This window comes from Tachypleus tridentatus, chromosome 6 (assembly GCF_004210375.1).
Source record: "Tachypleus tridentatus isolate NWPU-2018 chromosome 6, ASM421037v1, whole genome shotgun sequence".
Taxonomy (NCBI): Eukaryota; Metazoa; Arthropoda; class Merostomata; order Xiphosura; family Limulidae; genus Tachypleus; species Tachypleus tridentatus.
In genome coordinates, this window is record NC_134830.1 from 95,624,343 (window position 1) to 95,636,760 (window position 12,418).

At 31.8% G+C, this 12,418-nt stretch overlaps 1 protein-coding gene across 2 annotated transcripts; it reads left to right on the forward strand.

Moving 5' to 3' along the window:
• Positions 1-2,409: 2,409 nt before the first annotated feature.
• On the forward strand, positions 2,410-12,358 carry LOC143253098 (uncharacterized). Of its 2 annotated transcripts, XM_076506349.1 has the most exons (5): positions 2,410-2,556; positions 8,182-8,826; positions 9,181-9,458; positions 11,014-11,110; positions 12,307-12,358. In XM_076506349.1, the coding sequence occupies exons 2-3, from the start codon at positions 8,734-8,736 to the stop codon at positions 9,403-9,405; spliced, it is 318 nt and encodes a 105-aa protein (XP_076362464.1). In that variant the 5' UTR covers positions 2,410-2,556; positions 8,182-8,733; the 3' UTR covers positions 9,406-9,458; positions 11,014-11,110; positions 12,307-12,358. The 2 variants fall into 2 exon arrangements, with proteins under 2 accessions (XP_076362464.1, XP_076362465.1); XM_076506350.1 differs by lacking the exons at positions 9,181-9,458; positions 11,014-11,110; positions 12,307-12,358.
• The last annotated feature ends 60 nt before the right edge of the window (positions 12,359-12,418 follow it).

Here is a 12,418-nt window from a genome sequence, read left to right on the forward strand (position 1 = left end):
TGCCTGCTACTATTACTGTGTGGATAAGCCAACTCCTTCAGTTTGGATATCATTCCCTGTATGTTGGGAATGTGGATGATTCTCACATGTCTTTCATACATTATCTTTAAAACCTGTTTTATTTCCTGCTGAGTTTTAACTCTAAGCTATTTGTTTTTAATCTTCACACTGCCTTTGAGTAGGGTAAGTATATTTTCTTTTTCAGCACTCATTTCTCTTTTATTGGATCTTGCTAGACAGCTGGCGTTGCCTCCTAGGGTATATGGATTTTCCAAAACTTGCATATGGTTTAGGGTAATAATAATAAAAAAAAGTCATCAATCCTTTTGCCCTGACATAACCAGTCCTCACTGTCAAGTTAGTGTCTTCTGCAAGGTTGCTAGGGGTATCCTTGGTATTATATTTGTCTAAGTTGCCTTTCATGGAAAAGACCAGTTCCAGGAAGGTGTCTACCAAGTTCTTGCTTTTGCAGACTTTTAAAAGTAGTCTCATGTTACTGTCTCCAGTAAAAAGACCTTTTTGGTAAGTATCTGATGAGGATCTTGATACATCCCCAGGTCTCCCAATTGTAAATTCTTCTCCCTTTGTTCAGATTCCTAGCTACTAGTTCAGTTCATGTTAAATGTGATTTTTAAAATGGTGTTAAGCAGAAAATTTGATAATATCAAGGCTTCTTATTGTCTAAAGTTGTTTATATTTGAAAATTGGGAATTCTAAAGGACGGTTATTAATACAATAGTGTGAAACTAATGGTGTGCTTTAACAAAAACATTGTGTATACTGGTGTATCATACAAACTAACTTGTTTTTATTTGAGTTTGTAAGAAATATGGGATTTCATCTTTTTATATCAGTCAAATTGTGCACCCAACCAATGCTGCTCAGGTATACCAGTTATTGATTAATTTTGATGTAATTATAATCTGTGGCTAGTGTTAACGGGCGATAATTATCTTGTTAATTACATATGATAGGTTAGATTAAACTTTTTTTTTATATAAGTACAAATATAATACTTTTATCATCTGTTAAGGTGTAGTGTTTTGAAAGATTTTCCGTTCTGCCATAATGTTTTATGTTCCACTTTCTTTTATAGCAAGTTAATAGGCTTCATTTGTGTTACTTGATAGTATTATAAAAGCATAAGTGCAGGTTAGTCTTGTATTTTATCTGGAAAGTTAGGGGGAGAATTTAGAATATAAGAATTGTGAATTTCATCTTTTTATTTATAATGACAGTTTTGAAAGTGTAAAGAACAATAATTTGTTAATCCTTATGTGAAAATACATTTCAATAAAAATATTTTTCTCTACCAAAAAGAATAAAATTTCAATCTAAATGTCCTTTTATTTGTAACTGTTATTTATGTCTGAATTTTTGAAGTATGGGTTCATATAATCTGCAGTTTTTCATGGCACGTTGTTTTTGATGACTGTTATAAACTGGGAGAAAACTGAAAACATACTGATTCAGAAAAAGCTGTTTGTTGTTCACAAGAATCATTAAACATGTGCCAGTTTGATATCATGGAGTATAATATTACATGTAACAACTGGCATTAGTGAACTACCCATCTGAAAGAAACTAAAACCACAAACAAGTTTTCTTTATGGTTGCATTTGTTTTAAGAGTGTTGCAGTTTACAGTAGTTGGTGTGAAACATGGGCAGTAGTGAACTACCTGTGTAAAGAAACTGAGACCAAAAACAATTTCATATTAGATTATATTTATAATATTAATAAAGAAACGGTTATTAACTTATTGATTCTTATGATGTAGCTTTTGCAGCTACTTAGGTTGGATAGATTAGAACCAGTATCCTTACCTGACAAGGCTGGATGCTGCCCAGACTTTAGAATGTTAAAACTATTAATATAAGATTTTATAACTTGTAACCTGTTGCCATAGAAACATGAGTGTGCTATAAGAGTGATGGTTACATGTCACTTTGGTTAGACATGATATTGAAGTAGCTTCATTTCCTCTAGTATATTAATGAAGAATTGGGGATGGCTATACATAACTTTGAAGTTTCTACACAGTATTATAGAACAATACAATATTTATTATGGGGTTCACTGTGGCTCATCTTTTACATTTAAATTTTCTGGCGGAAAGTTTTTGTAAGTTGTTTTGAACATGGTTTTAGTTTCTGCAACCTGTTACTTTGTTAGAATTTAAATTTCTGCTTTAACATGACTCCTTACTTTGAGAATGTATCAAATCTAACTAATCCTTTCAACTTGCAACTCTAATATAGATTATTATAAATTATTTAAATCAACATGAAAAATATGTAACATTATATTCTTCTTAAATTCTGTGTTAAGTTTTAATTTATTTTCAGTAAGGGTGACAATGCATGAATACAGTTACATAGTATTCTTTTAACCATCTTAACAGGATGTTCTAAGTGTGGTGAAGATGGACACATGTCATGAGACTATCCTAACACAAGTGGGAATAGGAGAAGTAAATCTGGTTGCTTCAAGTATGGTGAAGATGGACATGTCTCACGAGACTGTAAAAATCCTGACAGACAAGTTGGAAGTGATGGCAAGTTTTATGTAAACTGTTTTGATGTTACTACATACTACTATATTTTAGGAAGTCTGTAAAGAAGTTGAAGGTTTACTTATAAGAGTAATGCATGTTGAAAAAAAACGATTAAAGAAAACCTGTTATGAAACTTACTGTATCATCAGTATTTAACTTCCTAACAGGTTATGCAACAATTAGCTATAGAAAAATATGAAATGAAGTATACTTTTTCCACTAAGATGGCCCTCATTGTGGATCCCTGTACGTGGTGAGGGGACCTCCCAGGGAAGGTTCTGTTCTTTCAGTTTACCTCCTTTGGGATCTAAACATCCACCCACGTGTTTGCCATACGTGGCAACCCGTGAAGGGGAGGAGAGGATCCTTGTGGTTGAGAGGCCCAACCCTAACACACCACTTTGGCCTTGAATTTATTGGGTCAGTCTACTTGGACTGGGGTCAACCATGTACCAGTGTTGGAAGTTCTCAATTATAAATACTTAATGTTGTGAGAATATTGTGTTCATTGTTTTTAACCAAACTTCTACCTGTTTTTCCAGTAAATCTTATCTGTGTATTTAGTGCAGTACTCAAACTGCACTATTTATACTGACTTGCTTAGTTCTCCTCTGGCCCTGGAATTGCTTCATGCTGGTTCACCACCCTGTTCTTGCTGATACTCAAAACCGACTGGCCCATTTCTCTTTAATATCTACTTCTCTCCAGTTTTTCTGGATATCGGGCCACGTTGGTATTAATGGGAAAGAGGTCGCCGACACTGCAGCTAAATCTATCTGCTCTGGCACTATCATCGCTATGCATATTCCATACATGGACTATGGTCCTGTATTCAAGACTCGGCTCTGTGCCAGCTGGCAGTCGACTTGAAGTGAACAATGAGAAAACAAGTTTTTCCAAATAGATCCCTATAGTGGAGTTTGGCCATCTTGCTTCTGTAAGGTTCGGAAGGAGGAAGTCGTTCTGACTGGACCACGCATTGGTCACAGTTTTTTAACACATCGTTTCCTTTTATCTGGGACTGATGCACCGATGTATAGTTTGTGTAACACTCAGATTACTATAAGCATTGTACATTGTACTTTCTTGCCATCCTTACGACGGCACTATTTTAAACATGTTCTGTCCCAATGTTTTTCCATAACATTAGACAGTGTTATTGGAGACGGTGACACTGTCCACCTTGATAAAGTTGTTAGTTTTGTAATGGCCATTAATCTTTTTAATGTCATTTAAGTGTTTTATATTTCTTCATTTAATCTTTTTTATCATGGTTCCCTTTTATGAGTCACAATCTCTCTAATTCGATTTGGAATTAGAAAATGGCCATAACATTAAATAACACGACACCAGGACTGGAAAGGCCAACTACAGGTGACTAATGCTGCTGTTTGAACTACCCGTTAGTCGTCCTGGCGAGCTATTACAATTTTGCTACATGTCTTTTAACACTTTTATTACCTACTTTTTGATAGTGGCTGTAATGACACATAACCCAGAACCAACTTCAGGTGACTTACAGTGGTTTTCGTACTTAATTGTTAGTTTTCTTTGCTGGTTATGATAATTATCATTATGCTACAGACAGCTCGTTTCGACTTTTGTTATTGTAGTTTATCTCTTAGCATTGTAGACTAGATGTAAATGTTGGTTTTATGCTATTTATGTTTTTACTTGCTGTTTTGTTTTACCTTTATTTCCTTTTATGAATTTTACTACATTTACTTTAATTTTACCTTTTTTCCGGATGTTGGGCGCAGATAGCCTAGCTCCTTTGTGCCATAAAACACTAAATCAACCAACCAACCACTGAGATATAAAAATTTCCAGATCGTAACACACGAATTATAGTTGTCAAATGCCTATAAACCAATGAAAATATTGTAAAGAGGGTGAGTTTGTTGGTGTATTGATCAAAGTTTCATTTCAGATTCATCTTAGTTAAGAGCCTTAAGTGTCACGAAGAGTAATGATGGAATTGATGTGACGTTCTTTGATTCTACTGTAGTAAATTAACTAGTCTGGAAATTAGATGTCACTTTGTATTAAGGTATCAAACACTGTCGTGCATGTCAAGTTTCCACATTTCATCTAATCTAACACTATGAAAGTTGTTATTTCATATTAAGGCATGTGCCAAAACTTAAAATGAGTTAACTTTAGTGCATTATCTTTAACATTTAAATAAAGTTTTAAGAAAATAGCGGATGGTAATGAAGCAATGAAATTTATGATGCCCCATGGCTGGCAAAATGAAGAACATGGTGTTCATATTTTAAAAATTGGGTTAATTAAATTTTATATTTTGATGGATTGAACCTGAGAAGGTCTTGTATGGCTAAAAAGTCTTTCTGCTAATTAGATCAAAATTGGGGGCTCAATACATAAGACTTTAGTGTTACTGTTCACATTACTGACTGCCTTGCTATAAGTGTGGCACAGACAGTTCACCTCGACTTTCATTACTAATCCACACGTCATATGGTGTGTTTTAGTTAAAGGTACAAGAAATACTGTGGTAAAGGAGTTTGACTTGATTCTCTTCCAGATGACAGTGAAACTGTCAAGAGGTCCATCAGGTATTGGGGTTTTTTATCAATATCACGTGATACAAATGATAGTTCATCTGTTTTAACTTTTAAAATTCATACTCCACATTTGACATGACATATTTATTTCTTCAGTATACCTGTAGATTGTTTTGCTAGCAATACTTAAGTGCATTACAGATCAATTTGTAAATAATCACGTGATTGGCTGTACCAGGCAAGTCGTTATTGCACTGGTTGATATACATGACTTACTAAGAATTAGTTTTTATTACAGAATTTGCAATCTGCTATCTTTGTAACATGTCTTAAATTTTTAAAAGCTGTGATGATAAACATTTTGCAAATCGAAATCACTTAAGATGGGTATTGTGAATAGCAATTTTGCATAAATTGGTTTCATTGTGTATAGAAAAGATAAGGTACTAATTATAATTAAAATTTGTTTCTCAAATACTGTGGAGACTCGACCAGTTAATCTTATTGAACTAGTTTATAGAATGCCATGTCAACAATTAGTGTAGGAATAGCTTCTGTCAATCGGTATTTGATGCGCCCTCTCCCCCCCTTTCATATTTCTCATCAAAAATGGGTCATCATCTCAACCCAGTAACCACCAGTGTTTCCTCAAAGGTTCCAATATTTCTATACGTTTATTTATGAACATCTATATGATATAATAGTAATGGCCCATTCACTGGTTTATAAAGTTTATGAAAATATGTAACTGAAGTTTTTGATTGAAAGTTAAATGTGTGCTACATTAATGTGGTTTCCTACCAGTTGAAAGTGGAGTATGTTTTACACTCTTAATTTATGATTTTGTGGCAAAAATGACTGCTAACATGAGGTTTCTCGTGCATATGTTAATTGGTTTGTTGAACAAACCTGGTCTGGAAATCCATGGCATGCATTTAAAAAAATTGAATATTATAACTTGCTCTAAATTTTATCTTGGCACAGACTGATGTTATTAATAAAATATTCCAGGTATTCTAATGACAAGACTTTGCAAGTCTTGCATGTGTTATGAACCTGAGTTTATATAATGTTTTATATTTATCATTGTTACAGTGAATGTGTGGATACCTATTGATATATACATTTGCAAACTAAATACTAGATTTAGGCTTAGATCTAAAATGAACATTAGTATTATTGTGTGTAGCCTAGAAATAAAAACATTGCTGTTACAGAAACACTCTTCTTTAAATGGATATATTGGTATTTACAAATTCCATCACAAGTGTTAAGATCTGTTATATAGGGCAGTAAGATGTGCAGCTACTTATAACTGTCAGAGAGGAATAAAACATTTAAATATTTGTAACCGATGGTGGGGCACAGCCCATTGTGTAGCTATATACTTAACTACAAAGAAATAAACCTTTCTTTTATATATCAGGAAGAAGGTAAACACCTATGTATAGCAAGAATCATGGTATTACTGGAATAATTCCTGCATTTACTTGTTTTTTATCTCCTGTGATACATATAACCTTAAAGTTGGATATCTGAGCCATATAAAGCTTTGTTTGGTATCATTGTAACAATGAAAATGTTTCCTGTTGATTGTTTTTCATAGAATTTTGCAATTCAAAAGCTGGATTTAGGCTGAGACAAAATGAATCAGTACATTCCCATATAAGGCCTTATTTTGATTTTTACATACACTCTTCTTATTAGCCATTACTCACAATTTCTGTAGATGCTTGTTTTTTTTTCTGATCTCTCAGTGGGGCAGTGATACATCTACATACCTCATAATGCTAAAAACCAGGTTTTGATACCCACAGGGGGCAGAGCATAGATTGCCCATCATGTAGCTTTGTGCTTAAATCTAAACATATCCTTTCTTCTTAAGTTATTTTGACTTAAACTTTAAATTTGGTAAAATAATGTACAACATTACATTCTGATGGGGACAGTGGAGATGAGTTATTTGAAACCAAAAGCATATAAACAAAAGTATAGAACAAAATGCAGTAGCACTGGAATAAATTTTTTGTCTTACCTGTGGTACGTGTGACCTAATACTGAAGTATTAGGTTGTACTTCTCAAGTATTAAAAACAAAGCTGTTGACTGGATAGCAGCACATATATCATAAAGTTGCATTTAATACAATATTTAAACATCTATTAAATAACTTTTGCATATGACTACAAAACTTCATTCATATTTAATGTGAAAGAAACGTTTGTTTTCACAAGACAAATCATAGTTGGTTAATTGCAAAATGTGTAATTAGAGGTCTTACAAAACTAATTGGATATGTGTATAAGGTACAAGTATTACATTTTCAAATACTTTACTAGGTTTATGTGGTTGTCAGATTGATTCATGTGGTAAAATGACAAGTTGTAAGTGATTTAGTAACATTACGCAAGTTTTCAGTAGTTGCCAACTTGTTTATTCCATAATGTTGTAAGAGAAATACGATCAAAGAATATTATCTTTTCCTTACAAACATAAGTGTTCAAAACTGCACAATCGGCATGTACTAGCTTGTTATAAAATATGACTTTTCAGTTGCTTCTTTCTTGCAGGCATTTTTGTTCTATATATTATCTGGCATATTCTTTAGGCAAATCATGATAATGATTTTCAGTCCCTAAACTAAAGTTTCAGTAAATTATTTAGTGTTCAAGTAAATATAATGTTTTGTACTTTTAAGCAGATTTGAATGTAGTATATTCATTGCCTGCCTGTACATCATACTGTATTGTAAAAGTATTACTTGGACACAGGTAATGAATGTGAAACAGCATTGATTGGGAGAGAAAAAAAAAAGTTAACAATTTTGTTACTTAATTTTTTTCTTTCCTACAAAGATACTTTAAATGCATTTTAGCAGTATATAAAATACAAGTTTTTATGCATTTACAAGAAAGTGGTTACTGTTTATAAACAGGTAGACTTTAACACTGTTAAAACAATCTAGGTTAATTAAAGTTGGTGTGCATATTTTTGTGAAGTATTTCAACAATACTTCTATTTTGTTCATCTTCTATCTTTAAGAGAAATAATATGTAAATTATTTCAATATTGCATACTTTACATACTTTTATCTGTAGGAGCTAAAACAGATGACCCTTCCAGACTATCATTTGAGTAAGCTAGGTGAATACTAGTATCTTGTGGTAGACCCTGAGTCTGAAGAACATGTGCATTGTTCATTTGGGTCTCTTGTGCCTCCACTGGGTCTTGCTAGTAAAGACTTGAGGATTCCACAGCATCTACACGGTGATGACAGTACAGTGCTGAAGAAGGCTAGTTGGGAATTACAAAATGTAGTATTTCCTCTTTTGGATCAGAATGCCAACAGAGGGCTATTGAGAAGACAAAATAAATCTGGTGAAATGGAGGATGATAATCAGATTATGGGAATGCCACTGATAATGGAAAGGAATATTGATGATAAGAATGTTAATTCTGTCAGTCAGGTGGTCAGAGATGAAGACAAGGGTATAGAAACTGAAGAAAATGAGACCACTGAATTAAACTGATCACATCCAGTGAGAAAAGTATCATCCAAAAACCTGAAGGATAAGTCACATTGTGCCTCAAGATCTGCATCAATTGCACCAAAAGAGTCTTCAACTCAAAGTGCTTCAAGGTCTGCATCAATGGTACCTGGAGAGTCTTCAACCATGGTTTCTGAATCTGTGTCAGTAACAGAGACTCCTGTTACTTTCTCCTCAGAAATAGCATTTACAAAGGTATTTTAAAATCTGTTTTATTTTATATAATAAAGACTTCTTTCTTAAATAGCTCACCCAACTGACTGCTCAAGTAAAAATTGTTGGCAGTTATGAGGAAAACTATTTTTAGTAGTTTAAAGATGGTAGATAAATGAGGTACAGTATATGTACAGTACCTTTATATTTTTATGTTTTCACAATAAGGTTAATATTTTTTTAATACATTTGATTAAGTAGATTTTGGACTTTTATCACATTCTGAAAAAGCCTGTTGTATAAAAACTTTTGTGTTATTAATAGTTATGTTTTTTTTACATACATTAACTGTAAACTCATATGAAATCTTTATTAATTTTCTATATTTTTCTGCAGAACAAAAATGCAGAAAAATCTGGAGAGCAGCTTACAGTTTTACTAAGTACTAGTGCAGTTGATAATGTCACCTGTGGCAGTGCTGTTCGAGATAGGTCTGACAGTATCAGTTCCTTCTCTGGTGAATCCCATCCTGTTGAGATTCCTGGAGCTCTTGTTCATCCATCTGTACAACAGCTATGGGGAACACAGGATTCCTTACGTTCCACCCGTTTTATTCCATGATACTGAAGTCTCGGGTTTAATTGGTAGTGAACATGTTAGCAATACTGAAGATGGTAGGTTAGAGTTTTTCTGGAAATGAATCTAAGTGTTACATTATGGAAGACAACAAATAATGTTAGTACTGTTGAAAACAAGTAATACATTAAAACTTCAGAAAAAGTATTTCATAAAATATGTAATTTTGGTTTATTGTAAACATTTATCTGCATTCATAAACTGCTTACTTCATTCTTTTATAAAATGGATCCTTGCTATTCATTCATGTGAAGAAGTATTTGAATTATATTTTTAAAAGTTATATTTGACAATTTTAATATTCATTACTATTGCAAATCAGTTATAGGAAAATTAAAACTAGAAGTATTAATAACGTTTGACATTTAGAAGTATTTCATCAATACTTATTTAAATAAGTATAAGGACAGAGTATTATAATTAATTTTTCCTATTGCCAGTCATTTTTAGGCTATTTTTATTGGAATGTGAGTACACATTGTGTTTCGTTAATAGATTGGTTACTTATTAAGCATTGCTTCAACATTATCAGCTTCTAAACCACTCAATGTACACTTCAGCATGTATTCGCTTTCTTGCTGATGATATTTGCTTTGGGTATGAAGGGGACAGCAGCAATTCTGCAAGTGACTGGGATTGGTTAAATGTTCTTGACACCAGATGTCCTCTTATGCCAAGATTTTGGTTTATTCTGAAAATTCTGCAGGATTATGTATACTGTCATATTTAGTCACGGTTAGTATGAAATGTTGGATGTGTACAAGTTTTTGCTCAGTTTTTCTTCTGTTGAATCCAACAAATTAGTAATGTACAATCATTAATAGAAATCTTTAATCAGATTTCAGTATTGTGATGTGTTTCAGGTTTTGTTTTAAAATTAAAACTTTTGTATTTGTAAATGGAAAAAAACTTAATGGTAATGCAGGTTAGCAAAATGTGTGTATAATTTTGTGATTATTATATTAATCTAGTACTGGCAACCTATTAACATAGTTATGAGTCTGGGCTTATAACACAGAATTAAGCTTTGACACCTGTGGTGGGCAGGATAAAGATAACCCATTGTGTAGCTTTGCTTACCAACAGACAACAAGTACTATATACTAGGAGTTATTAGAAGTTGGTTAAATAATTCCCTTTGAATATTTTTTTCCTTGAAGTTATTCTATAAATTGTGTGTGAAGTCTAAATATTGTCCTTATAATACAAATAACAGGAAATATTATATAGTTACTTTGTGTATGGGAATATTTTGACTTTTGTTACCTTTACCATAATGTTGCTCATTAAAACATTAATAATCATTTAAGATAGCAAAAAAATAATGAAAAGAGAAATTCCTAAACTAAATTTTTTCAGAAAGTGGACTTTTCTTTTTTATGTTTGTTATCAAAAAAGCTCTCAGATTTAGATTTTCTTGTTGGTATTTTTATTTGATTTTTTGCTCTGTTATGTTACAATGCTTTGAACAAAAGCACTGCTGTAGACCACAAATAAAGTCAATATATCTGTGCAAGTATTTTTTTTAGCTTTTTAAGACTTTATAATAGCAGTATATTTGAAGAGTAGTTTAAAAACATGTTTTTAATTCAGCCACAGAGAACAAGAAGATGATGAGCTTCATCAGTGTAAGGAGATTTTTTCACAAGTTGTACAGATCATTAAAGATATATACAAAGTTGTAAATCAGGTAAATAGTTGATGACATTTCATATTACTTTAAGTATTATATTACTCATACATATAAAGTAATATGTTCAATAAAATGACAAGTGAATTTTGTCTTGCAGCCAGTGAGATGTTCCACTTGAACTGTTGGTATATTCTGATGTTAATAATTTGAATGCATTTATTGTTGCTAATTAATGAATAGAAGCTTATATTTGAATAGAGAGAATATTTGGTATTTTAAACATGGAATTTATTTGTTGGTAAACAGGGTTTATGATCAAACACGACTTTTTGATTAATATTTGAGTGTATAATTTATTAATGTATAAACATTAATTAAATCTATAATTAACAAACATATCTAAAGGGGCTTATGGCTTATGTTTGTCACTGACTTTATATATGTTTGTCACTGACTTTTATATATGTTTGACTACTTTACTATTATTTTTGTTATAAAGTAATTCTTTAGGAATATTTTAAAATTTAAGGAAATAATACACCAACTCACTCACTTAGCACGTATGTATGTAAACTAATAAAAGTTGATAAGTATATTTTCTCTAATGATATGCCAACCCAAAATGAAAGTCCAAGTAAAAAGTAATAATAATAATAATACTTACAAAAGAAAATGTATACATTCCACAAGTAAAGATATTACACTACACAAATAATTCTTTCCAAAATAAAATTATCCTCTCTAAATAGCATTATTCCACTTCAAAACAACATACTATTCAGAATGTGTCATTTACTTCTTGGCAATATGAATATTTTAACACCAAGTGATTTGAAATTTTCACTGTTTACTCAGTTTGATCACTTCAGAGCTATTATAATTCATAGCTTGATTTATTGTATATACAGTATACTTTTTATATATTATTATTTGAAGTTGAAATACATTTCCTCTGTAGATGTTATTTCTATATCATTCTGAATAGTATGTTTCTTTGAAGTGGAATAATGCTATTTAGAGAGGATAATTTTATTTTGGAAAGAATTATTTGTGTAGTGTAATATCTTTACTTGTGGAATGTATACATTTTCTTTTGTAATTATTATTATTATTATTATTACTTTTACTTGGACTTTAATTTGGGTTGGCATATCATTATTAAATGGGCATAACTAAGCTTGCAGAGAACAAAGTCTTATATTAGATATTACAATTATGTGAATTTTCATTCCTACATTTTTTTTATTTTCCAGATCATTAATATTTTTTGTATTATCACGGACTCTTCTTCGTCAAGACTTGCATGAATCACGTATGTGCAACCAGTTGCTGGTACCGGAAGCTAGTGAAGACATGGAAACAACA

Coding starts and splice junctions, on each gene's coding strand:
- LOC143253098 (XM_076506349.1), top strand. CDS start 8,734: ATGGTACCTGGAGAGTCTTCAACCATGGTTTCTGAATCTGTGTCAGTA. Junction 8,827..9,180: donor CAGAAATAGCATTTACAAAG/GTATTTTAAAAT, acceptor ATTTTTCTGCAG/AACAAAAATGCAGAAAAATC.